The sequence below is a fragment of the Symphodus melops genome, assembly GCF_947650265.1.
Source record: "Symphodus melops genome assembly, chromosome: 3".
NCBI lineage: Eukaryota > Metazoa > Chordata > Actinopteri > Labriformes > Labridae > Symphodus > Symphodus melops.
In genome coordinates, this window is record NC_136693.1 from 28,430,426 (window position 1) to 28,458,234 (window position 27,809).

The 27,809-nt window shown below is 40.4% G+C and overlaps 3 protein-coding genes across 5 annotated transcripts in view; 1 reads left to right on the forward strand and 2 right to left on the reverse strand.

Moving 5' to 3' along the window:
• Positions 1-3,758: 3,758 nt before the first annotated feature.
• Positions 3,759-8,449, forward strand: LOC306821743 (high choriolytic enzyme 1-like; the record flags this gene model as incomplete). Its single annotated transcript, XM_079340317.1, has 8 exons — positions 3,759-3,792; positions 4,073-4,150; positions 4,331-4,486; positions 5,047-5,167; positions 6,734-6,912; positions 7,144-7,225; positions 7,987-8,111; positions 8,344-8,449. Coding segments are annotated over 8 exons (777 nt in total). The 3' UTR covers positions 8,346-8,449.
• Positions 8,450-10,307: 1,858 nt separating this feature from the next.
• Positions 10,308-19,321, reverse strand: LOC306821744 (uncharacterized protein). Its single transcript, XM_079340318.1, has 8 exons — positions 18,974-19,321; positions 17,447-17,495; positions 16,517-16,678; positions 15,763-15,895; positions 14,733-14,834; positions 14,526-14,619; positions 13,320-13,760; positions 10,308-10,991 (listed from the first exon to the last, which is right to left on the reverse strand). The coding sequence occupies exons 1-8, from the start codon at positions 19,269-19,271 to the stop codon at positions 10,711-10,713; spliced, it is 1,560 nt and encodes a 519-aa protein (XP_079196444.1). The 5' UTR covers positions 19,272-19,321; the 3' UTR covers positions 10,308-10,710.
• A 1,516-nt stretch (positions 19,322-20,837) lies between these two features.
• The window catches only part of LOC306821374 (anoctamin-1-like), a 74,495-nt gene continuing 67,523 nt past the window's right edge, over positions 20,838-27,809 (reverse strand). For all 3 annotated transcript variants that reach the window (XM_079339765.1, XM_079339764.1, XM_079339766.1), the window contains 2 exons: positions 26,921-27,026; positions 20,838-25,635 (listed from right to left, as the gene is read on the reverse strand). In XM_079339765.1, coding sequence (XP_079195891.1) covers positions 25,393-25,635; positions 26,921-27,026 — 349 coding nt within the window. In that variant the 3' untranslated portion in view covers positions 20,838-25,392. The remainder of the gene's footprint in view (positions 25,636-26,920; positions 27,027-27,809) is intronic.

The following is a 27,809-nucleotide window of genomic DNA, read 5'->3' on the forward strand; positions in this document are numbered from 1 at the left end:
AAAATGCAACGGAGCAGGTTACTTTAACATCAGTGTCCGTTGAACTGTTTCTACAGCTAATCCAGACTGAACAATCAGAAAAGGTTTCCACAATAATCTTAAACAACTTTGTGGAAACGTTTTTTTTGTCAATCTACCGCAAAGGACCAGATGAATGTTGTTCACAAGACGCGTTCATACATGATTTACATCCAAAGCATCTTGCAGTTTGTTGTTTTGACATATCTGTCCCTTCATGTATGCCTGGCCTCGTCATAGTGGGTGTTGCCCACAGTGGGTGGTTGTGATATTGACAACAGCTTGTTGAATGTCCCACACTGATAAGAGCAGAGGAGCATTTTTCCCCCCCATCTCTTAAACAGAGTCACAGATGTTTTAAACTCAGAGTCAACGAAAGCACGCCAACACAATATTAAAGAGTGAAAATGATTTAGTAAAACGCAGGATTATTTTAGTTTTTATTTTTAAATCATAAATCTTATATTGATCTCAGAAATTAGTAAATTAAAGATCTGGTTTGATAGAAACAAATGATCATTTCATTTAAACAAAATGAAGCATTTCAGTATTATTCAAAGCAAAGCAAAGCAGGTTCTGGATCCTTCCTCACTCCACATTCTGTTCACTGGTTTCCCCATATATAAGTTACTGTGCTGAGGTTTGGGGCCTCACATTATTATTATTTTGTTTAATATATTCTAATATGATTTTTTTTATTTGTATTTTTTTACATTTTGCTCTTTTTTGTTTTGCTAAGAAATACGCTAAATCTCCCTGCACAGCTTCAGAGTCAGGATACAGCGTCTGTGAATAAAAACACGAGCGCTCTTGAGATTAAGTTTAATCAGCACATTTTGTAAAACTTCTGTAACCTTGTCTTTGGCAGGTTTTTATCTAACACTCAGGAACCTGATGTTCTTTTTCTTTCTTTTCGTAATCTTGGATTTGAGCCATCCGAGCAGGTGACAAACATCAAACATACAGAAAATGTGGTATTTCACATGATGTTTTAAATATGTCTATATTTTAAATCTATACATTGGTTATAAATGGTTAATAGACTTTAGTCTATTATTTAGTCATAATACACGTTCACACCTGTTCATGAGTGGAGGAGCCTGCTATGTAAAGTGTCATTCAGTATTAACTAATCCATTCATACACGTACATGTGTCTGCCATAGCTGGGGATCGAACCCCTGACCTTCCTGTTGAGAGACAACCGACTCTACCATTTGTAGTTTATTCAAGATGTCTTTGAGTTTCACTATTTATTTTACTACATTGTAAATATATTTAGTGTTATTTTGGTATACTGCATCTTTAACTCCTATTTTCATCTATCTTCAGTAACATGAATATGTGAAACACTGTTCATGAAGCTCAAGAGCAGCTAAGAAATAGACCCTGAGGTGAGACTGCATACTTTAGTCAAAAGACTGATTTAATCAATCATTAAGATTTAACATCTAAAGCTCAACAGTTTCAACATGGCAGTCCTTTTTATGTACAAACCAGCCACTACACAAAGAAAAGCTTTTTCACAGTTTGATGTGAAAGAATCTGAAAGAAAATCACAAATTCCCCGCTCCTCATATCCAATAAAAGCAGCAACAGTGACTGTGAGCCAGATCTGTCACCTATCCATCAATGTAAATTTTATCCAATCCTTTCAGACAGGCAGCAGCAGCATCGAAGGAAAAGCACAAAACTGAGCCCAAAGATAAGAGTGGAGCTGTAAGGCTCTGTTTAAACCTAGAGTTAAAGGGATACTTCACCCATTTGCATGAAGCTGTGTATCATTAGAAACATGGTAGTAGTGTTGAATGGTCATGAATGCACTACTACCATGTTTCTAATGATACACAGCTTTATGTAAATGAGTGAAGTATCCCTTTAAAATGCTGCAATCTGATAACAAGAGGAAGTGTGAGCGTTTACACTTTGCATTAAGCCTTTGAGCACTTGAATTCAGATCTCACTTGCCCACCTCACATGTAAATCAGTGCCTGCTCGATTAGAAAGACTGAATGATTTAATGTTTACACCCAGCAGGAGGCAGCCTTGTTCCAGTAGTTGATGGGCGGGGTCTTAATACTGCACAGGAGGCATGAGCGTCTCCAATGCAGAGCCTGTCTGGATAAATGCGTGCCAGATCACCTCTGAGCTGTCCGTCCACAGGATGCATTAAGCACACACACACACACACACACACACACACACACACAGGTGACAGATGCACTGTTTCACACACGTTGCAACGATTCCTAACTTTCCATTTACGGTGATAAAGGCGACTGTTTACACATTTTGATATAGCGCGTTGTTGTTGGGCGGTATAAAAAGTCTGACTGGGCTGCAGCGAGATCATCATTCTCTCTTCAGGCTCTCTCAGGTAAGAAGTCGTGTCCTTCACTGGTATTAAGCACTTCATCTCTAATAAAAAACACTTCATTGTTTGAGGTGATAATAAAGCCCCAGTCTGGCTTGATTGTATTTTACACCTGCAGTAATTTACTCTCATATTTCTCTCTTGTTGTTGCAGGTCTGTTGCAGCCATGTTGTTTTGTTCTCTTTTGGCTCTGCTGCTGGTGTCCTCATCCTGGGCTGAGGTATGAAAACATCTCCAGATTCAGGCTTCTTTCCACCTTAAAAAAAAAGTAGTTTCAGAGGTTGAGCAAACAGCACAGTACCTTTTCAAAGTGTCTCTCCCGTGTCCACAGAATGGTCTGATCGCCTTTTATTACAGTTTGCAACTTTGGCAGCAGGTTCATGTCTTAAAGCTGTATGCTTTAGGCATTAGTTCACATGCAAACCTTCAGTTATAAAAAGAAGTCAGTTAGCTCCTCTCATTACAGGCAGATGTAACCTAAGCCTGTATCACTAGCGGTGTCTTCGTCATATTTAGCAGCTTTATCAGGTGCAGAAAGTCAACTTTGCATACGAATACAAAAATCAGTTTTACACCAAAAAGTTGTCTCTTTCCTTGCCAACCTTCAAGTTAACCTTCTAAGTTATAAACAATTTAGCCTTCTAGTCACAGCCCTGGATAACTTGACAACAGTTGTATACACATACTCCACATGCAAACAGTTCGCAAACAACCGGATGAAGGCGCTTGCATGCAGAGTTGCATTAGAGCTTAATCAGGTCATTTTACCGAACCTCGTTAGTCGATGAGCCCGTGAACACGTTGTCTAAGAGGTGAACTGTAGGCGTAACAGCACCGTGTCCTACGGCGCTGCAGTTGCACTCAGGGACCTTCAGTGGGCGCCAAACACACAAAAACTAAATCCTACATATTGTTGCTTTAATAAGATGTTTATTGTTATTACAATATAAGATTATGTAAAAAAAACAAAAGTCTGAATTTTAACATAATGTTAATGCCCCACAATAAAGGGGCGACTTCAACTGTTTTTGATTAACCAATCACAGCTTCTGAAAAAGTATGTCCTACATACGGAAGCAACGGGGTCAACCGCGCCGTCTCACTTACATGAATGTTTTAATGTCTCTTCCTAGCCCAGACCTGCTTTCTCCTAGCAGCTCATTTGAAAGTCTGTGAAATGCAAATTCATATTCAGTTTAATTATCCAGTGTAATCCAAAAAAAACCCAGCCAAATTTATTTAACACTGCTTATAACAAAACACGCCGCTGCACAGCATGTGTAAAAACCTCTTCGTCGTCTATACAGAATAAATATTCAACAATTGACTGTTAGTGATTTTTTTTTGTCAGAAAAAAAAACACTCATATGTTGAGGAGAAGAGACGCTTCGTCTACACTGGGTACCAGAATAGGAACAAACTGAACGTTCAGAGTTTTAAAACTGAGCTTTAAGTCAACCCGTGCTCGTTCATGTTCTCTTCTTAACATGTTGTTTTGTTTTTTTCCATGTCACTGTGGGCGAATACAGGAAGGTAAGACAGAAATGATATCCAATCGTTTTACAGCATGAAACATCAGCTCTTAGTTGAGATAAAAAAAATAATTCCTGTGTGTTTTCGAAGAAGAATTTTTTCTCCGTTTACTGATGATGGATGACAAACACCTCAATGTGACTCGCAGATGTTGCCACCATTGAGGAGGACACATCCAGGGAGCTTTCTGTTGGGGAACTGCTCACCAGAGCCAACAGAGACCGCAGTGAGTCGAGCTTTTCTCACTGGATCAAGATAGTTTGATCCACTAAACTTTACCTGAGCTTAAAGTCGGTGTCAACCCTGACCCTTCAAAGCTCAGTGACAACGTCTAGTGATGGTATTTTTCCTCCAACAACATCCTAAATAATGCACAGTTCATTTATAACGGTTGCTTGTGTTGCAGACCCTGGTCCCGATGAGCCCACTCTGATCGGAGGAGACATCGCCATCAAGCCTGGAGCCGACAGAAACGCAGACCCCTGCACCTCCAGAGGCTGCCTGTGGCAGAAGTGGACCGATGGGAAGGTTTACATCCCCTACTACATCGCCAACCACTACTGTAAGCACTCAGTGTTTGTTTTTTTGTGCCTGTTTCATCATCGTTACTTTGATCAGATTTTAATTGTCTTGACTCCAGAGTTTCTAAACCTAAAGCATGAAACCAAGGCAAAAAGCATAAACGATATTTCTTTATATTTAGATATAATTTAAAGTTTAATGGACTCAGCCTGCACTTCAACTCACAACCTTTACACAGGAACTTTTTGGGGGAACCGTTTTACCCTAAGGTCCAGACAGAGCAAATAAATAAATAAATAAAGTGGAGGTTTATTAAAGCTCCTGTGAGGAACTTTCCGGTGGTTTTGATTTTGGAGCCACCTGTGGACAAAGTGAGAAGCTTAATATCTCTGCAGATCTTACATTTTACATGTGTGGGTAATGTTTTGTAAAGATAGAAAATATTGACTCTACACAAACTGTATTTTTCTATATTTGGATGTACTCACACTTTTTTGCATACTTGTGATTTTTAGGTATTTATATATTATTAAGGTTAATTTACTATGCTGTTTGAAAAAGGAGTACTGCTACAGATTCTGTCTCTCTTGTTAATTCCAGCCTCCAGAGAGATTTCCATCATCAATCATGGACTGGAGTCCTTCGCTGCAGTTTCCTGCATCCGCTTCAGACCCTACCAGAACGGAGATCACGAGTGGCTGAGCATCGAGTCCAGGGACGGGTAAGGCTCTGGCTGAAGTCTCACATCTCATGGGATCTGAGCAAAGTTGTCACGGACTACTCAGTCATTTTTATGCCTTTAACTAAGAGACGACAGTGGACTGAAATCAGGGAGAGAAAGGCAACTGAAACTCGATACTGATATACTGTCTTTAAGCAGCAATGGGTGCTGCCTGCTTCTGGCTCCTCTTATTCAACATCAGCAGCTGAAGAAGAAATGTGTGAGGTCCTTTTTGGTCCAAAGCCAACACAGACGTACGTGTTTACAACCTGGTTCAAAAAATGTAACTTTCAGTACACATAGTGCACGAGCATGGTAACATAGCGTTGACAGCCTTCATAAGAAAACATGGAGTATTATGGGTGTATCTGACAAGATGTCTCAATTAAGCCATGAAGGCAGTAAAGCTGTCATATTCTCTGTGATCTTCTCTGATGGGACTCGACAGCGTGCCACCCTTTTATTTTTTTGTACGAGTCTGTCATGTAAGCTAAACATGCTTCCATATGAAGCCATGTGTTGTATTAGGACGTTGTGTGCAGAGGTGTGCTCAGGCCTGGTTCGTCCTGATGCAGTGTGAGTGCAGGCCAGCGGGGGAATGGGAAGAGGGGACGCACGGTACGGGACAACTTTTGACCACATTTCCAGCATGGCGTCTGTTATGGACGGACTTCCAAAGTCCCCCTGCAGTGACAGATGGGTGAGGTCACTCATATGTTCAGTCTATAACCATCTAAATATTTTTAAGGTAAAAGTTATTTCTTTTATTCAAAACCTACTGCAGTCAATACTGGGTTATGACCTTAACTAAAATAAAGAGCCACCCTGTTTGCTCAAAATAATTCAAAAAGATCACTGGACAAATAACAAAATCAAACCCATTCAATTGTCCTTCCAAAAGAAAAAAATATGTTACCTCCTTTAACAAGAAAAAGAAATGTCCAAGTCTGTGGAAACAGCTCAGAAAGAGGAAAGGTCCATTTGGCACTCACCGGTAGGGCAGCCTTATTTCTCCTTACCCTGGGGAGATAGCGGTCTCTCTTTAGTCTTTTACGCTCCTCCAAGGCCCATGCTTTACTCTCATGTGCTGGAGGATACACCACACCTAACAAAAAAGATAATCCCCAGATCCTCATCCAGAAAAAAACTTCTCTCCTGCTGCTGACCAAAAAACCAAAATCCCCACAAACGTTTTCCCCTCTCACTTTGTTCCCCTTAGCCCCGCCTCTCACACACCTGTGTAGCTCAGGCAAAGTAGGTCACCTGACCAGGCTACAGGCAGGGAAATAACACACACACCCACACAAATGGAGCTCCCTAACAGTCGTGGCATGGAACAGAAAAGGTGGAAGAACATTTTGACTAAAGTTAGAGTTCTTGATGAAAGTTGTGATAAAATCATATTTGGATGTGTATAGTGTCGTGAGCGAGTCGTTACATCGCTTATGCTTTAATAAAATAAATACTAATAAAATTGAAGGGTTGGAAAACAGAGCTTGTCTTTGCAGTCAACCATGGTGACATCAAACACTTACCTCAAACGTCTCTTTGTGTCCGTGTGAACAGCTGCTACTCCTACGTGGGTCGGCAGGGTGGCGGTCAGACTGTGTCTCTGAGCCGTCAGGGCTGTCTCTACCACGGTACCGTCCAGCACGAGCTGCTCCACGCCCTCGGCTTCAACCACGAGCAGACCAGATCGGACAGAGACAACCACATCAGGGTGTACTGGGAGAACATCATCGATGGTTCGACACTCTCACTTAAGTTGTTCCATGAATGTAGAGCTTGTGAAAAGAGTATGAGCTGCCTATTAGAGAATCAGAATTGTTTTTTTTATTTACATTTACAAGGAATTTGAATTGGTGCATTGGTGCGAGCGCACCAACACACTGTGGTGGCCGTCCATGGATTGTTTTCTTTTTCTATCCGTCTTTTCTTCTGGCTTGACTTCGAACTAACCACTCTTACCTCTGCAGGCATGGCGTACAACTTCGACAAGATCAACACTCTGAACCAAGGAACTTCTTATGACTACAACTCTGTCATGCAATATGAGAAGTATGGATGCTTTTAGGGTTTTTTTCTTTCTCATATTTCACCTCCCAAATACGTTTTATATGCATGTCTTATGTTATGTTATGCATACGTTTCAAGTGCCTGAATCCTATTACAGAGGTGTGATCTACTTCTGCCACTAGACATACACACACACACACATATATATGTGTGTGTGTGTATGTGTGTGTGTGTGTGTGTGTGTATACACATACATACATATATTTTTCTGAACCCAAGGTTTTGGACATTTAAAAACACACCAATAAGGCAAACAGGTAGATATAAGAGTTTTTGTGTCAACCTAAATAAACTTTTAAATGTTTTTATTTTATTTTATTTTTTTAGCTCTTTTATCCTTTTTTGTAGAGAAAGGTAGGCTAAACCCGGATCACAGCCTTTGCACGCACACTAACCACGAGGCTAGCGGCGCCCTCTAAATCGACTTTTAATCACGATCCAGCAGCGGCGGCAGTAGCTCAGGAACTGAGATGTTGCTTGTTCAAGCCCCGATGCCGATCAAAATATAGAAAGCCGTCTGGTACATGGAGAGGTGCCACGTCATTGAACCCTGCGCTCCCTCGGTGGTAATGAGTAGCAGCACCAGTCTGACATCTCTCCATCAGTGCATGTCCACATGTCCTGTTTGTGCATGTGTGTATTTCGGGCCTTTATGTGTGAGAAACTTGCCCCTTGATATCAGGGACGGATTCCCTCCAGGTTATCAAACTTGAACTCATCTTTGCGGTGTCTGACTCACTCAGGTACGCCTTCTCCAAGAACAACCGTCCCACCATGCTGCCCATTCCAAACAACAACGTGGCCTTCGGCACAGCCAACCAGATGAGCAAGAACGACATCGATAGGCTGAACAGGCTGTACAAGTGCTGTAAGTATTGTTGGGGATTTTATGTCTCTCTGCTGTCATTGCAAACTCAGACATCACAGATAAATATATAAAGATGTCGTCTCTAATCACTTTTGGTAAAAACGTCGGGGATCCCTTCTTAGCCACACTTTCTAAACTTTACTGAAACATTAAAACAGCGAGCATCTTTTCATACCGCTGTGTCTCTTTAAGCAGCTGACGTGACTTATGGCTGATGATTTTCTCTCCGCAGAAACAGCATGTGACCTTTGACCCGCCTGCCTGGTGATGTCGTCGTCGGCTCATGAAGGAGACGATGAGCTTTTCAGGTGGACGGCAGTTTGTGTTGTACTTTAAAAAATAAACCTGCAAAGTTCATGAAAAGGAAAACATTGTGTGCGCCTCGAGGATCAGAGACGTGTTTTTAATCAGCCTACTGTTTGATTTTCATATCACAAAAACAAACTTTGATTAATCATAACATTATCAGGAAAAGTCGGATGTGAGGATTAATACATTTTTAAAAGAGCTCTGCAAAAACTGACGCCAGAAGTAGCAGCTAATTAGCTACTTTAGGAGAGAAGCTGTGGAAACAGGAAGTAAAGCCAGCGTCTGCCTGGCAGCACGTCTGAAGCTCAGTATCAACATGTTCTGTCTCGTTTATTATTTGTACAACAAAAATACATAAATATTTGCTGTTGTTAATGCTTGACAGCTAGACACATTTCACCCTCCACCACATAGCAAACACTAGACTTCACAAACATTCTCAGTTTATCTTCTGTCAAGTTTCCACTGACTGAATAAAATGCTCAGAACGTTTGAGTTGTGATATAACAAGTCCCAACAAGTAAAAAGGAAAAATCACAAGTAGTTAAAGGGATAGTTCACCCATTTGCATTGAGCTCATTAGAAACATGCTAGTAGTGTTGAATGGTCGTGAATCCAGCCCTCACTTTACCCTGAGACGAGAAAAATGTTTTGCTTTGCCTGAAAGTTTTCTTTACATGACGCAAAAATCATCATATTGCGTCACATAAAGAATTTTAGGCTGGCAGGGAAGAACTACAAGTCTATTTTGTCATGTTTTCATCTTACCTTGGGTGGCGGTTTTCCTCTCGCAGCCTCTGTAAACATTGCATTGCGTCCTTGTTTGGATTAAAAATCAATAATTCACCATTTCAAAAGAAAAACAAAGAAAGTACGTTCAGAAGTCTTACTGGATCTGCAAACACGTTAGCTTATAGCTTGTAGCCTGAAGGCTCGCTCTGGTGTTCAGTGGGATCAGTGGGAGTGGCCTGCGGCGCTGTGCATTCTGGGAGTTGTAGTATTTGATTCAAATCAGTTTAAAATATTTTCTGCTTTTTTTCGGCCAAGAAGGCACCACATAAAAAAAATATTTCACATTTCTACTACCTATAGGCTCTGAACCAATTTCACCACAGATTCATGTTTCAATGGGTGAAGTGTCGCTGAAGTGAGATGATAACTTGCTCAGAAAACATTTTGGGACTTAAGGAACGCTGTCGTGTTGAAACACTCGTCAGCTTCAAACATTCAAGGAACCAACTTCTTTCCCTTGAAAAAGCCACAAAAAACCGACTTGTTGACCTGCCTGCTTGAACCACAGCAGTGACGTTAAACACAGGCCTGCTCGGCTCCTTTCACGAGAACCCATGTCACTGCACACCGGGCCGTTTGTACCACTTTGGAAAAAGCAACTTCAGAGTAAGAGTACGTTGTTGAGATCAAATCCTCAAAACTCGACTTTTCTGTCACTCGACACACACATCACCTCTGTCAACTGCAGCGCACTGATCAAGACACACCCGAGACCAGAGAGCTCCAGGACCAAAACAGGGCGGGGCCGAAGACTAGACTAAGACCAGAAATATCACTGAAAAGTCAGCGCCATGTGTGGAGGGGGCGTGTCACTCCCGGAGACAGGAAGACTGCCGCCGTGACCAGGGGATAAATATCAAATAATGAATGAAGTAGTTTGTTCTTTCAGAGAGAGGCGTTGACCTTCTTGTCACTTTAACGATGAGGAAAAATAACCAATCAGTGGTGGTCTGGATTTAAAATCCACCCTGCTCTGATCTACAGTGTGTGAGCTGATTCTCACAGCTGTATTATGAAATCACTTCACCCGCGTTTGAGATCAATTCAAGAATCAAGTTATGACTTTAAAAAAGTATCAAGCATCAAGATGCCCTGTGTAAATACATTTTATATTTTAATAATAAATGATGTCATGTCTTCAAATGTTCACGCCACGTGAAAAACAAGATGATGTGGACAGGTCAAAGGTCAGGTGTTAGTAAAATATCACAAAGCTGTCAGTAATGTTTGTTCCACTTAAAGAAGCCTCTTTGCTTTCTTCTTCACTTTTAATCAACAGAATTTAAGTTCATTCCTTTTTTTCATCCTCAAACAAAAACCTGAAACAAGATCGGCTCTGAAACGGCCTGAGACAGGTCCGTTCATCGCTCGCTCGCTCTCTGATACGTGTGCAGCTTTACAATCAGGACGCGGATTTATCCACAACCTTTTAAGCGCTTTATTTCAAAGATGGGATCTGTTGAAGGTGATTTATTTAAATCCAAGTTCTCATCGTCCTTCACTGACGTGCAAGCTGCAGAAGTTTCTCCTCGATTCTGTCAGCCGTTAGGTTCAGCTCGCAGGCTCTCAGAGCTTTTATGAGATCGTCTGTTCGGGCCTCGGCTCCTCGACTCCTCCTCCACTCCTTCAGCAGCTCCACCGTGGTCTCCTCCAGGTCTGCCGGATGCCTCCGGGCGATGGACTCCAGCTTCGTTTCTGTCATTCCCAGTTTGCGGCCCAGTTTGCGCCAACCTCTTCCCAGACTCACCGAGATGAACTCCGAGGCAATGCGCAGCTTTTCTGGAGGAAGAGGAGGAGACAACGAGGGTTTAGGAAATTTAAAAAAGAATTAAGTGAACTACAAACAACCTGGACAGGCAGGAAGAGACATTCAGGAGCAAAAGGCTCAGTTTCTATTGTTCGTCCTTTATGAGCCAGCTGTCACGAAGAGATGTAGTGATGTTATTGCTTATTGTTTTTTTTATTTAATTAATAAAGGTGGAAAGTGGTGAGTCCAAGGGAGGCGACCTCAGTAGTTTTTGTTTGGTTCCTGCAGATCAGACGATGATGTAAGAAGTGCTGAAGACTGAATTAAACAAAGAAGGGCGACACAGCTCAAAGCTGAGAACAAGAGTGCTTTGATTTTCTGTTCATGGAATGAATAAAAGAAAAGTCACGTTTTTAATATATTTGTCATTATTTTTTCATATCATCAAGAATATCATTATCGCAAAATACACAGAAACACTGATATTTCTTTTAAGGCCTTTAAACCAAAGCAGCCCCTGCACCCGGCAGCATCCAGCTGCTTCACACGCTCTGATCATACAGGATGAACTCGGCACTTTAATCCCTCTTTCAGTCATGTGATGCTTTAATGTGATTTATGTGCCGTTTGTTTGTGTTGTGTTTGGTGCAAGAAAACTCCTCCAAGAGCGATAAAGCATTTAATTCAAACCTTCCACATCTGACAGAACTCACGAATAAAAGAGTAAATAACTGAATGTTGAACTACATATAAACGCTAAATTGACTTTTTTTCATCTTTTGACTCCTTAAAGCTTTTTTTACTCTGCAGGTCACACCGACACATTCACACACTGATGGTAGAAGCTGCAGTGTGAAGAGACCATCAGAAGAAACTCATCCTCACAAAGCTGACCAAGCAGCGCGACATGTGGCTGCAGGAGCAGCTCGAGATCGAACCCCCGACCTTCCCGGTTGAGAGACGACCAACTCTACCGCCTGACCACAGCCGCCCATATAAGGGAGGGACTTGAATAATAACATCTGATAATATAACATCATGGCATGTGTGGTTTGACATCTGCATATTTACATTTTAAAACAAGTAACACTGATGTGAACTTTGGAAAATGGTATATATATACATATATACATAATGGTAACAAACGCTTGAGGAGACTCCAGGGTCGCCACCGGTCCACACAGTTCTGATCTGGTGAAACAGCTCCAGGTTCGTGTAGAGCAACAAGAACAGCCGCCTTATTAAACACTTGTCAGGGTGGCTCATCCCAGAGTGAACATGCCACCACATGTTCAGGCATGTTTCTCATAAAGCAGCTCAGTGTGTCTAAAGGTCATCCACACTGAGGTGAAGGCAGCCACGATGCTCACCTTCAATTCAAATCCATTAACGTTAAGTTTTCATCTGAACGTTTTCAAAGACTGACAAATACCTGGAAACAGAGGGACAGATGAACTGTGGACCCAACTTCATCAAAGCCCACCGTTTCAAGGTGGGAGGGGCAACTGAAGTCCAGTAGACTTCTGATGAAACTATAAATATCTCCTGATGACCTTCTGTCTGCTGTGTGAGCGGCTCTGTAAACAGCTCAGCCATGACGCTGCAGCTGACCTCTGCAAGCCAACTCAACAGGTTTCTGAGCAGCACAGGTCAATCTTGATCCAGTTTGCATATCCTCATTTTAAGTCATTTAAATATTGACCTCATGCACATTTGTAAGGAGTTGTACGACCATTTTAAATGGAAAAAATGTTGAGCCTGCTGGACAATGTATTAACTCAAATCGACTCCTATGATCATGATGCATCCTGAGGATCTTATGTGTTAAAGCAGTGGTTCCCAAAGTGGGGGGTCAGGACCCCCTGGGGGCCTGGAGACCCGTATATATATATATACACACACATGTATATATATGAAGACAGTGGGGTTCCTGAGCTTAAGTGTCTGTGTTAGAGGACACACCTATTTCAAACTAAAGAAGTCTAATTCAAAAATGATCTGACAGTCCTAAACAGTATCACATTTACTTATATTTATTCTCACGTCACTATTTATATTCTTCTGTATATACCTCCTATTCTTAGTTTATTTGTATTTATTTTATTGGTTGTTTTTTTCTTCCTACATTACTTCTGTCTTGCTGCTGTAACAGTAATAGAAGGTGCATCATGTGAGGGCTGCAGTTTTTGTTTTTATTTTTTAATTATAGTCCACTGTTGTCATTTTAGTCACTTTAAATTAACTGTATAGTTGTCGTTGTTGTATATTTTATTAGTACAGCTCTTCCTTGAAACAGTGATCCAAACAGCGCCGCCTGGTGGCCGAACAGCGCTACATGCTCGTATATTGGTAGTTCGTACCTCTCTCCTGCTCTGGCGGCTGCTTGTCGCTGTTTTCAGGCTCGAAGTCAAAGTTTTGGAGTTTCTCGGAGAGGTCGGGTCGAACTTTGTGCAGAAGCTGGCACACATACTCCGTGTTGTCTTCTGCCAGTTTGTTTCTCTCCTTCAGAAACTGAAACAGCTTCAACCCGCTGTCAATCCTCTCCATGTCTCTCTTTCCGATGTCATTATTACATAAAAACTTGAGTTGTTCCAGGTGAGCGGCAGACAGGTTGTTAGAAATGTCGAGTAAAAATGCGTTAAAGTGTAAAGAGCTCATTTCTTCTTCAGACTCTGAATCCGCTCCGTCACACCAGGAAACACTTTTTACTTTCACTTCCGTGTGCTCTGCTGGTTGACAGCTCCATGTGACATTCCTGAGGAGGCATTTTCTTTTTGGCCAATCAGTGGAGGCATGTTTTTCTTTTTTCTTTTGTAGTATTCTGATTCTGTTGAGTTATTCTGTGTTGTAACTGTGTCCGAATAATAAAACTAAACTTTAACTAAAGTTAAAGACCCTCATGTGGAACTGGATCCAGATCTTTGTGAATGTTTTTGGTCTGAACCAAAGATAATGGTCTGACATCTGGGACTGTGCTCAGTAGTTAAAATATTTGGTAAAAGCTCAGATGGCACCAAATAAAAGTTTGCTATAAGCCAAATTAAATCAGACAACAAATAATATCCTTACAAGCTGACATTACAACATGATTAAAACATTTACACCTTTAACCACAGAACAACTCTTTTCATTTTTATATTTTTTTTTTACATCTTTTTCACATTTTTAATTATCTTAAAAGAGATTATTACAAATAAAAAACTAGAACAAATGAATGCTTTTCGCAGTGATAGAACAGATTTTTTCTATACAGATCTATAAAACTCTACCAGCATCCATCCTCAATAATGTTATGTGAGAATGACGTTGAAATACAACACAGAGCAACCAAGCCGAGAGTGATGACGAGGTTCAGATGGAGAGTCGGGCTCTTCTCTGATACTTTATGTTATTGAAGCTCTTACAATGTTTAAATGTAGACCAATATGACGTCTTAAAATCACAACCTGAGGAGTCATATCCGGCTAAAATGAAGTCATGAATATTTGGAAGACGGGCAGCAGGATCCTCCTGACAGAGCTTCACAACCCCGTCTGCACAGCTCCAGTGTCCTGTCTCCTCTCAGCGAGTCTTCCTGCAGCAAACAAAAGTTGCCACTAAAACTATTGATGCTACTATGGCTACTGTCCTCCAACGAGAAATCCCTCGGATCACCCCCTCCTGGAAAGGTAGAGAGAGCAGGATTAGAGCTTTGGATCCTAATGACTGGTCAATATGTGAGACATGAATTAAGCACACGACTGACAGATCTTTACAGACCCTCCATAACTCACCCAGCCTCCCTGCTGTACGATCCAGGTGTAGAGCTGCTCTCTGATGATCTCAAGAACCCAGCTGATAATGTTTATAACGCTCTCTAGATTACTGGTTATCGCCTATAAAACAATGGATGAATATTTTCTAAAAGGTTCAATCAAAACATCTCAGACAGAGAATGGGTGGGGACTGGGACCCCATGGGTTCTTGTGAGGGGGGGGGGGGGTCACAACATGCCTTCAATTACCAAAATAAAAAATTATCTATCTATTATCTAATTATCTAAAATTGCATATTTTACCCCATTATGGTGAAAAAATATAAAACACCTTTCTTGGTGAGGAATTTATTCCCATATTTATCCGAATAGCTGATAAAATCGCTCACTACATGTGAACAGCCAGGTCAGGAGAAGAGTAGCTATTTCAGGACCTCTGTCCTTTTTGTGTCTTGTTCATAAAGGTCAATAAAGATTCTGACCACACACTCACACTGCTGCAGGACTAAGTGGGCCTGAGCTGACTCTTGTAACGTCGTCATACAAACACATGCTGGGCTTTACACGAAGCGGGCTTAGTCTAAGTCAAGGAACCAGAGGTTGAATCAGCGTGTGGACATCGTAGATTAAAAGACTCAAAATAAACCACAAAGTCAGTAAAGAAACGTTCATGTTTTCTGTGTTAGACACACTCAGAGGCTTTCTCCATAACGTGCCTGCGTGCTTGTGTATGAACTGTGTCTCCTCCAGGGAAGGAAGTGTGCTCGAGCACAGATCGTAGCACGAACACTGGTCAAAAAAACTGGACTTTAGAGGTGAAGCGTGCTCAGGCACGTGTGAGGCCACTCACAGGGTGCGTTTTAGGAAGTCAGAGATTGAGGAGAATGAATAAAGATATTAAGTGATTTTAAAGTATAAATGTGATGATATTTATACCAATACATACGATGAGTCATGACTTATTTGGAGAAAACAGACATTCATGTAGGGGTGCTCAATGTGCAAGTTCACATATATATATGTGTTTGGTATTTGTTGTTCTGTATCACCTTGAAGATGAGTCTGTTGGCCAGATAGAAGAGAACCACCACACGACCCCAGTTGATGCCATCAGCAAAGATGCTTCTGGCCACCTCCATGAAGCTCTCACGAGTAAAGTTACCTGGATCCTGGTTGATGAATCTGACAGAACAGCAAGAAAAGACTTTCATGTCACAATGGATTCATTTTTAGTGCTGTTAACCGATTTAAAATGTATCTAATTTAAAAGAGGCTTTTCATTTAATTCATTGAATATACTGTATGTGTGAGGCGTGAGAGCTGCATAAAACACAAGCTCTGTGACATCATCAGCACTGAGTAGATCACATGAGCGTCCTGGTCGAATGTATGCTGAGAGCACACTTCCTTATGAAGGTGCTTAAGGAAGCGTGGAGCTCACTCAGGGTAATCATGCTCGAGGGACACTTGTACTTGTGCTTAGTGCTGATGCCGTGCAGTTTGATAGCTCTTTGTAATGTGTTGTTTTTATACAATTATCTGTGGAGAGACGTCTGTTGAATGAATGATAGAAGTATTTGTTTTGCTATTTTGGTTGTGCTTGAAGTGGTCACTGTGACTAATAAAGATGTTTTTTTTATGTGTTGTGGTTTTAAAGGAGTCAAATGAAAACCTGTGCCACTGGTTTTAGTGTTGTGTGTGTGTCAATGTGCATTTGTGAGTCAACTCGCAATTAAAGACAGTACAGGCCTCTGCTGACTGATCTGATCCTCGAGTCCTTTTTCAACATGACGCTCCACTTACTGTTGGAGCTCGATGTTCCTGTCCAGCTCGGCATTGATCTTTTTCAGACATTGATTCAATTCTTTGATTTTTGGATCCTTTTGTTCACTTGACCTTCCTCCCAGATCCTCCAACGACACGTGTCGACCAGGATCCTCAGTGTTTATGTGTTCAATCACATACCTAAGACATGTACACAGAGAGAGGGTCATGGACTGTCTCCTTTATCGCCTGATTTTCAATCTGGAAAAGAAAGCACGACTTTGCAGCAGATAAGGACAGAAGAAACAATTACAACATACAAAACACTCTCTGCTATATGTACATATATATATATGTATATATATATATATATATATATATATATAGACATGTTTTAAGGTTTGAAAGCTTAAATGATATCAGGCCAGCAAATAATCTGTACTGGAACAGCCTCACTGTGAAAAGGGTTGAATCACTACATGAGATCAATACAATTATTATAAATAAATGACAAGTCTTCCTCTTTTCTGTGAACCTCTGCAGCACTACAGATGAGAATGTGTTCAAAGCTGTTTGAACGTCCCTCCACTAAATGTTTGATTCACACTGAGGCAACTTATGGAAATGCTGCTGCTTCAGTACACAACGTAATTTGGTTGATGTTGGATTTGATCGTTGGCTTTGTTGGCTTTGATTTGACCCGGCTTCGTATTTTGCAGCTCAGCGTGACAGTCCTCTCACTGACGATTATTAACGACTATTATTATTATTATCATCATTATTATTATTATTATTGATCCTTATTTTACAGAAACCTCCTGATCTCCCGCCTGATTCAAAGCCCAGCAATGTACACTATATATGAGCTGATTAGCCAATGAATAATTAAAGAATAACTTTTTTAATTGGAAATCTGTGATGAACTCGTTTTAAATTGGATTATTTTTCAATGTGTAAAGATGAACTTACCCTCTGAGGATTGCTGCTCCTCGCTCCATGATGGGATCATCAACGACATCTGAAGCAATGAGAACATTGATAGTAGTGTAAGTTCGTTCAGTTATCACAGTGAACTCACTTATTCAGCGATCAAAACCCTTTTTTAAAAAAAAATTTTATAACTCAATTGTGTCAATTTGACAGTGTCCTGAGTTTGAAGGTTAAATTATGTGCGCACACATTAATGGGACAAAAGAACAATTGAGAGATATGGTGGGGAAAAAAATAGGACTGCGGTCAAAAAATCTCAAAAAAATTAGAAATGGATAATTATTGGAGATACTTTTAAAAAAAGTGAAGAGAGGTTAGAACACAACGCAGGTTTTAAGTCTGATGCAGAGCTGGCTAAACACTGAAGCTTCAGTGTCCACCACATGGCAACCTGCGTGAGCGTCAACTCTCAGGAGGAGGGGACAGATCTCTTTAATGTTTTGAATTGTGCAGTTCCCATGTTTGAAGCTAGATGTCAGTGTTACATATTGACAATCATAACATTGTCATTATCATGAATTCATTTGGTCACTCAATGCTCTAAAAAAAGAAAGTGACCAAAAGGCCCCACGTTATTTTGGAAAATCAAACCTGTACAAAAAGTTAATGTTGTCTGATTCTCCTTGTTTTGTCTAACCTAACAGGGAGAGATTTCAACGCCTATCAGTAGCTCTCCTCTGTGACTCAGTGTCCTGACTCTTTTATTTCCTTGTTTATCACCAGGAGACCTTTAACGTCAGGACAGTTAGACATAAGGCCTCACTGGTTCATTATAAGGCTCTGATTAAATAAGCATACACAAACCTTAAGCATGAATATACTCTCAACTCTCTCTCACCCCCCCCCCCCCCCCCCCAGCTCTGGACATTGAACTTCACCACCCATCCCTGGAGCAGTCCCCTCCTCCCGTCTCTCTCTCTTTGCCCCCAACCCAAACAGGAAATTGAAACCAATAAGCACCAGACACTTTTACATGAAGGCCATTTTATAAAGACACAAAAGCATCAGTCACTTTAAAAACAAAAGGACTCTTAAATATAAAACCAAATATTTATTATTTCATTCTAAGTTAGTGCCTTATATTTATTTATTTGCGGTTAATATAAGTCCATGCACATTTGTCTGTTTTTGTTTTTTTCGAATTGCACGTCTTTGCACAGTATATTGAAAGTTTTGTAAATCTGTACTTTTATTTTTATCCTTTTATATTTTTGCATACATTTAAAAAAATAAACGTTTTTTCGATTTTTCCTGTCTAGCACATGTTGAGAAATAAACAAAGATGATCTTGATGAGGAAGTATAAAATCCTACTGGTGTTTCAGGCTTCTGAAGTTTAAATAATAATGTATTGTTGATAATAATGTTACCTAAAGAATATCCAAAGAAAAGTACTGTAGTTTTTGCTGTTGATTTTATTAGTACAGCTCTTCCTTGAAACAGTGATCCAAACAGCGCCGCCTGGTGGCCGAACAGCGCTACATGCTCATATAGTGGGAGTTCGTACCTCTCTCCTGCTCTGGCGGCTGCTTGTCGCTGTTTTCAGGCTCCAAGTCAAAGTTTTGGAGTTTCTCGGAGAGGTCGGGTCGAACAGTCTGCAGAAGCTGGCACACATACTCCGTGTTGTCTTCTGCCAGTTTGTTTCTCTCCTTCAGAAACTGAAACAGCTTCAACCCGCTGTCAATCCTCTCCATGTCTCTCTTTCCGATGTCATTATTACATAAAAACTTGAGTTGTTCCAGGTGAGCGGCAGACAGCTTGTTAGAGATGTCGAGTAAAAATGCGTTAAAGTGTAAAGAGCTCATTTCTTCTTCAGACACGGAGAGCTGGACTCTGATCCGTCACATCACCAGGAAACACTGATTTACCATGTGACGATTCTGAGGAGGCATTGACCAACAACGTGAGAAGGGCTTTACTGGGGGATCCGCAGCTTAAATCACACCTTGGATGCTTGGGTGTGTTTTTAACATTTAAAATGTACCAATAGGCCAGTCATCACAAAAACTTTGTCAAGAAAGCACAGTTCCCCTTTTTTGAATTCTACATTTGAAAATATTTTATTAAAGTCTACAGAGCTCTTGAATTCCCAATAGGCCTATACTAAAATAAGTATTTAGACTATAGTCCTACTCTGTATAGGAATATATAATAAATGTTTTGAAATTCAGGATCTGTAGAAGTCAGCTTTGAAATAAATAAATAAAAACATACTGAGTCTCCAGTCAAGTGAAAGGAGTTGTCTTTTAAATGCATACCTTTAATTGCCAGATGTTATAGACCCAAGTCCCCACAGAACTACTGCCGCCCCCAAAGTTGTTTCATGTATAGTTTCTCCCCTTTCTTTTTCTTTTTTTTTTTCTGTAGTATTCTGTTAAATTATTGTGCTGTAACCGTGTCAGAATAATAAAACTACATTTTAATGTTAAAGACCCAGATGCAGGACTGGATCCAGATTTTTTTTTTGCTTTTTTTTTTTTTTTTGTGGATGTTGTTGGTCTGAACCAAAGATAATGGTCTGACACCTGGGACTGTGCTCATTAGGGGAGACCGGGGTAACAAGAGCTACTTGTTCAGGATAAATTTAAAGATTTTACCTAAAATTAAAAGAATATATACTTTGGTATATACTTTTAATGTCAATTAAAAGTCATTAAATGTCAATTTAATTATTTTTTTGTCTATTTGTTGTACTTTTTTTTAAAATAGTGGTTAACATAAAAGTATTGACCCTATTTATTATTGCCTTGCCATTCTCTATAATTACTGTCACAATTGCACAATTCCTGAAATCTTCCTGTAGTTTTTGGGGCGAATGAAAGTGTGAACACAAACGGCTACATTGTTCACTGCAACTTTACAGATTATCTCTCTCCAGTCCCATAGTTCATTTTCAGAGTGTTATGGGAGCGAGCTAATGATTATTCAGGAACATTCACTGCAAACAAGCGGAGGGTGTGGTGACATATAGATCCTGTGGTTGGCCCTCAACCACATAGACTGTATTCACATGAACAGTGTGATCTCTGTGCACTCAGTTACTTTGAATGAGCTCGCTTATAAACCTGCTCAGAAAGGTTTCCTCACCTCACCTGCACTGAAAAGACTGTCCTCATAACTACACCTGCTGCTGAACTCTGCACGTCAGTTACCAACTGAACAGATGTCTCAGAGTGTCTTCAAGGCAGAATTACTCACACCTGGTTATTTAGCTTTGTTTGTGTCACGCAATCTCTGCATGTGTTCAAGCTTTCAGCAACAACAAAGAGAACCAGCAGATTATGAAAAGGCGTTACGACAAAAAACAACCTCATGCATCTTAAACTTCAGTTGTATAAATGTGCAAAATGTTCAATGAACATAAACATCGGGCAGTTCATATCTAATTTATTTGCAGTAGATTAAAACAAAAACAAAAGACTCAAAATATCAGACACAGACAAATCGCTTATACATGCAAATACACACGTTGTGAAATGTGCTATGACATACATTAAAATTAGCATGTCACAACTTGTGTTTTATTGATGCTGTAGATACGACACAGAATCAGACGGCAGGAGATGGACATCTCATCAAGACAATCGAGTGATGGTCTCGACGTGTGACATCAGGTTATAAGAGGCAAAAGATCTTCTAGCTTAAAACAGGCTCTGCAGCACCGCGGCAGCTTGTAGGCTATCACTGAAAACCAACGCTAACCCTACTAACATACACATCAAATAACAGATTTGGTAAAAACAAAATGTGCAGCTTTTGCTAAAAAAAAAAAAAAAAAAGGGTATGCAATTTCCCGGAAACAAGTACCTGAGGCTGTACTCAAAGGTTTTTTTTTCTTTCCCCAGGCGTCATTAAAGATACGGCAAGATAGGTCCAAAGTTATAGTTTCTATATAGGATTTAAAATCGAAGCATTCATAGAGTGTTATTGATAGATCCCCTGAATATAAAAACCGTTCAACACGCCAGACTAACACTCAGAAAAGCTTTGTAATAAAAGAACAAAAACACAAATACAACATGTTGACTTAAAGTGATAAAACATCACTGAAACTTTAAATGTAATAATACATTCCATCAGTCTGGGTGCAGAGCGTCAGTTTGTCGTATTTACAGCAGGGTGGAGGATTGGACACGTCGACGAGTGTAGACTGTACACACGACTGCACACATCAGTCAACAGTACATTCACATTCCTCAAAGTGAAATCCAGTCACTCCCACAAGTGTTTTTGCATTTTCATAAATAAAAAAAAAAAAGTATTGTTCAGTCTTTGTGCTTGAGTCGCTGCAGAATTGCAGCGTTTAGAAAAAGCCTCATGATACTGAAGATGTGGGAAATATAAGGCGATATATTAACACAGTGAGGCCTTTTACTTTTGGCGCCCTTTTGTACGAAAAACTACAAAATGGAAATCTCAAATGAGCCACTGTGAGTTTCACAAAGGTGATGGTTTGAATGTCTGTGAACACTGAAAAAAAGGCAGAGAAACTGAGTCAGTATTGTGTCTCCTCTCCCATTAACTCCCACCTTTGTGTCCTTGAGCAACATTTCCTGCTGCTTGCACAAGACATATCGAAATACTAGAAAAAACTAAATGCAGCCTCGGCTTAACTTTAAGTACATTGAGTGTTTTTAAGTAATTCTAGCTGTCTAAGCTAACTAGCTAGCTTGCATTGCAAACTGCTGCATGAGTAAAATGAATGTTACTTAGCCATCCGCTAACAAATAAGCTGAGTAACATTATGAGCAGGTGTGATGAGTTTTATCGTTTAAAGCTCCTGTGAGGTTTGGGTTGATTTTGGCGCCCCCTCTAAACAAAACTGGTACCGTGTTTCTTTTTTTAAGTTTTTGTCCTGTACTTAAGAACTTTGAATCCCGCACTGTCATTTTTTTTTTCTGAGGGGAATGTCAAAAAAAAAAAAAAAAAAAAAAAAAAAGCCTGTTTCTGCAGCATGCTGTAATTCTCCTTGTCTGACACCTAGCCAGCTGCAGCAGGTTCATACAACAAATATTACTAAATTGAAAAATTCAGCCATTTTGCTGATGGTCTTTTTTGTGCATGCGTGGTTCATTAAGAGTCCTCAGTAATGATTTTGGTCTGTTTCATGACCACCTAAAAACTCCTCACAGGAGCTTTTCAAAAAAGTGACCAAAATCAAAATCTGTCAAAAATCACTGGGATTTGGTCAAAGGAAAATTTCTGTTAAGGGCGACAACACAGCTTGATTATCCCCAAAACATAACGTAGAGTGTGAAATGTATGAGTCTCTTGGAGTCTCTACAGTAAGGGGGGGGGGGGGGCAGCAGCTGAACTGAAACCACACAAAGCTTTCATATAGTCACATTTCTGCTAATAATGCTGAAGACATGCAGCTTGCAGCTTAATGTTTTTGTATAACAGCCCAAAAATGTGCGTGCATCATGCTGATGTCCAGCAGGAGGAGGATGTTTTCTGTGATAAGGCTTTGTTCAAAACCGCACTCATTCCCTACATAGGGAGTTCTCTGAAGTGAACTATATAGTGCACTTAATTGCAAAATAAAATATACTTTTCAGACACTGCTTGCTGTCGCACAACTACAACGTCCAGCAATTGCATTTTTTTTTTTTTTTTTTACAAAACAATTAAAAATAAATACATTTATGTACAGTATAGAGATAGAAGTGGGTGTGGTGGGCGGTGGGAGCCGGTGTGGCGGGGCTGACTCTGAGACCCAGGAGCTCACTGTCATGTCTCCCCTGAGGTGTCATGATGGGACTAAAGGGGCAAAAACACCAGAAAAGGGAGTTCCCCACGTGACAACCCCAATGATGTCCAAGACCTTCCTGTCCATCAGCCGACACGGTTGAGTTTTGGGAACCAGAAGAGGCCATGTAGTCGTTGGGTAGTATGAACATTGTCACTACCTGGAGCTCCCATTGCAGCCTGGCTCTGTTAAAGGTGCTCTCTATGCTGTTTGGTTTAGGGGGCAAAAAAGGGCCATAGTGTACGTTATGACACATATTAGATGTAGGGGCATAATTAAGACGAGGGATGTCTTCACTGAGCATCTTTCCTTTCATTAGGGCTGAAGCATCTTGTGTTTATTTCAAATATTAAATATAAAGTTCTGTGTTTTTAACAAAATAATTAAAACCCCCCACAACTCTTTTTTTTTTTGCATAACGAAACTTCAGTCTCATGCCCATTATCTAAAGAAATAAGCAACATTACTCCCTTTAGTAAATCCTTTACCTTTCATTAAAACAGCTTCTGGCTTTCTGTCACATACGTCAAAACACGTCTCTGCGTTCACACCAGTGAAGCTCCTCTCATCCGTCTGCCATGACTCAGAGCAGTCAAATGTCACTGTGTGCTAGCTTTGCACTGTGATGCATGATGGTACTGTATTTATTGCTTGGTTGGTGACTATAAGACGTACACAATGCAATGAATCCACTATGTAGGGCTTATTAATGCTTTCTCATACGTTTTTACAGCAATTCAAAATAGTGTTTTTTCCACTATAAAGTGAGCAGCGTGTGATTTCGGACCAGGCAATAGTTTATTTAAACTGCTCGACAGCTAACAGCAGACACACAAAGTTAGAAAGAAGCTCAAAGAATTAATGTTCACCTTCCCGTTAGTTTGATGCAGATCTATTTTGAAAACGTATTCATGTTGTGTTTTCAGTTTGTCGTTCGTTTGCTGCCCCCAAGTGGCTAAAAAAATCTGTAATACACAGCTCTGAAATAAGTTTACAACTTCATGTGTGACTTAGAGTTCTTTGTATGACGTGGATTTAAAGTAGGTCAACATCTCTGTTAGAGGAGCTTGACATCATGTTGTGTTTACACTGTAAGTCTCGTCAGTTTCAGCTTTACAAATATCATTTCCAGTTCATTTGGAAGGAATAAAATTGTGACTTGTGCTTCCAGGAGTGACGGCACCGAGCACTATTAGGCAGTTTTTTCACACTCATAATGTAACATTGAGCAATACTGCGCTTACACGAGAAAATCGTTCAAATCAACAGGCCGCTTGACACAGAAGGTTTTCCAAAACCTTGATTTTGGTCCCAGCAACAGGAGCACACGTGCCTGACCATGTTGCATTATTCATTCATTCAGTACATCAATAAATTCCTGCATTTGTATACAATTGTGCAAAGTCAAATCAACAAAAGTCCTGTCTGAGTTTTTACATACTGATGGCACACTGATCTCTGTGTGTGTGTGTGTGTGTGTGTGAGTGTGTGTGTGAGTGGGTGTGTGTGTGTGTGTGTGTGTGTGTGTGTGTGTGTGTATGTGTGTGTTTGTGTAGGTGTGTGTGCGTCTCAGCAGTGAGACCCCTCGAGGAAATTCTTCTCAGCAGGACCATTTGGACGGATCGACGGAGGACATCCTGGATTCATGTCCCCTGGGAAAGATTGCAGGGATGAACTTCCTGCTTTAACAAAATGATTCCCATGAAGGTTTGGCACTGCTTCCTCAGAACGTTGTGAATAAAGGTCTCACCAACACGGTGATTCCCTCGAGCTAAATGAAGCTAATGGCTTGTTCCTTTCTAATACATCCAATAAATAATGTGTAATGATCGTAAATCTGCTGGAGTTTTGGTTAATGGCTGACGATGCATCATGCGGCTTGCTGTAAATCTTAACATTGTAAAAGGTTTAAAAAGAGGAAAACAAGCAGCCTCTGCGGTGAAGGAGTCGTAGTTTCAACATGTCAAAGTTTACATTTTGACATCGGGTCTTTCTGAATATGTTCCCAAACTGCGTGAAAGCAGCTAAAGCGTTGCTGATTATTTAAAACTGACGTCTAAACCTTAAACAGCTATATTTAATCAGCTGCTTGACGTATTTACACTTTGTGTACACCATGTGTCGTGTTTTCTTGTTGCTTGTTGTGCTTGTTTCCTCAGAGCCCAGCAGCCGGCAGTTTAAGAGTAGTTGGCGTGCGACACGGGCCGAGAGCGGGGCTGCGGCGGGCTCGGATAGGCTGATGAAGACGAGGTGTAGTTGTCATGGTTGTGGTTGTCCCGCGCCGCCAGCCTTTTGCCCTGCTCCTCTTTCATGAAGAGCTCCACCATGAGGATCTTCTCCTTGTGGATCTGGAGGCTGATGTCCTTGGGGATGTCCGGGATGAGCCAGTCCACAAAGTCACTCATGAGCATCACCACGTTCTGCACAGCGCACAAGGAACAACAACACCTTCACTGACTCAATCACATTCAACAAAGAACAGATCTTCTGAGGAGCTGGGCAGCAACGGTGGCACAAGCTATACCACATTTCACTTTAGCTTAGCTTTATGGTGGCTTGCTGTCTTTCTGAATCAAAGCCTTTCAGTAGTTTAGCTGTTTGATCGATCAAGTGTCAACACAAGCGTTGTTTTTGCAGAGCAAAAGCGGAGCGCTCTGTTCTGGTCTGAAACTGTCGAAAACAGGGGTCTCCAGGGAGCGTACCTATGTTCCCCAGTCCTATGTTCCCGTGGGTAGGTTTTCAGTAGCTCACCAATAGGTTGACTGACTGTGCTAAAAATAATAAGACAAATGTAAATGTGCACTATTCAAATATTTGGCCCATGAAAACAAGAGTAAAGTAGAAATTGATTTTTTCACTAACTTGCTATGTGGCACAATATTCATGTTTTTTCTTGGGCCTTGATGTGAAGATTATCGCAATTTCACACGTGTACAAACAGTAGCTTAATTCAGCTGATGTGTGCTAAGTGAACACTTTCATTATTTCAAAGTAGCTCTCAGATGAAGAAACTTGGGTTGCGCCCTGGTCTCAACCTTCAGTAATGCAGATGAAGTTGGCCGAACTCTAGGCAAAAGTGCACATGCTTTTTTCATTTGACCACATTTGAAAGCACAGCACGTGGATTGCGCCTCCTGAGGGGTTTCTCAATCAAAGAAATTCACAAAAGATGACGTTTAGGCTTGCAGGGAATCACGGGAGTTCTCTTTGCTTCTCGACTCCGAAAAAGGAAAATCAGTTTAAGCTCATAGATGGATGGATTGTGAGCTACTTTTGGCCACCTAACTTTAGCTTAGCTGTCTAAATGTCTCTAAGAGATGGTTTCAGTGTAATTAAACTCAGCTTATTGTTGGCAAACTAGCTCAGACTAACAAGTTTAGCTCTCTGCAGTTCTCCTTCAGGCCACACAGGACTTATATATTAGAGAGAGAGATGGAAGCTAAACTGGTTCAGTGACCGTGTTTCTTAAAAGAATCATAACAGAGAACTTTAATGGAGGAGACAACGTTATCACATTTGAGTCTACAGAGACTCTCTCATTCGTTTTTCCATTTGTTTGACTTCAGATTTCATCAGAGTCCATGAATACATGGTATAGTTGTATCTGCACATTTTTTTTGCTTCTGTAAAATAGAAATGACAAAGAGGATGACATGCCTATTTGAATACATACAGAAAGGGAGATTATTAGCATTGGTTACAAACCTGAAAGACGATGACAAACGCGAGGCGTGCAGCCAGGATGGCCCAAAACTCCTTTGAGAGTTCATACTGTGAGCTGGACCATGGAGGCTCTCTGTAGTCCTTATATCTGCAGACAAACGGAGAAACACGGTCAGCACACAGGATTCATTTTGAATTATTTATGGCTGTTCTCTGCAGCTGTGCGACTCTGAATATGGCTGATATTACGGCTGTGTTATGATATAAAACATAACTTATGTATACATATTATTCAGATATTGGCCGATGCCTGACTGCATATCAGACTTTTTTATTCTCTCTCTCTTTCCAGGTTATGATTAACCACCATGCTTCACCATCAGCTGATCTTTTCTCACAAGCTTTTAATTATTTTAGAGGACTCACTTAGTATTTTTTAAGTTTTTGTCTTAAAGCTTTGCTTTATACGTAATACCTTTGTTATCTAACATGCTTTTACATTGTGTTTTTGTCGTGTATCATTTTTGTTATTTTTTCCATTTTAAAGCACATTAAGTCTACGTCTGTCGTTTGAAATGTGCTGCATCAATAAAGTTGACTTGACGACACAAAAAAATCTAACGATGCGATGTGTTCATATTTTTCCCCATTAAATAAAGAATCAAAGGAGGAAAAAATTTCCTATAGAAAGAGAAAAATACAAAACATTATACAAGACAAACATCAATACTAAATATGATCAGTATGAAATTAAAAAAAACAAAGTAAAATTAAAGGAATATTTATATTCAATTATTTATGAATAATTCAGCTGTTAATTTTTCTGTCTTTCCCTTTTTTTCGTTTATAGATTGACGCTTTCAATCAGCTCTATTGGTCGACTTTTTCTGCAAGTTTGCAATGAAATTAAATGAATAAAATAAAATGGATA

Excerpts from the sequence above, each read along its gene's own strand:
- LOC306821744 (XM_079340318.1), bottom strand. The coding sequence starts at position 19,271 with ATGAGCTCTTTACACTTTAACGCATTTTTACTCGACATCTCTAACAAG. Across the intron at positions 17,496-18,973 it reads GCCGCCAGAGCAGGAGAGAG|ATGTCGTTGATGATCCCATC; the intron begins GTACGAACTCCC and ends TCATTGCTTCAG. Across the intron at positions 15,896-16,516 it reads AGGAACATCGAGCTCCAACA|ATTCATCAACCAGGATCCAG; the intron begins GTAAGTGGAGCG and ends CTGTTCTGTCAG.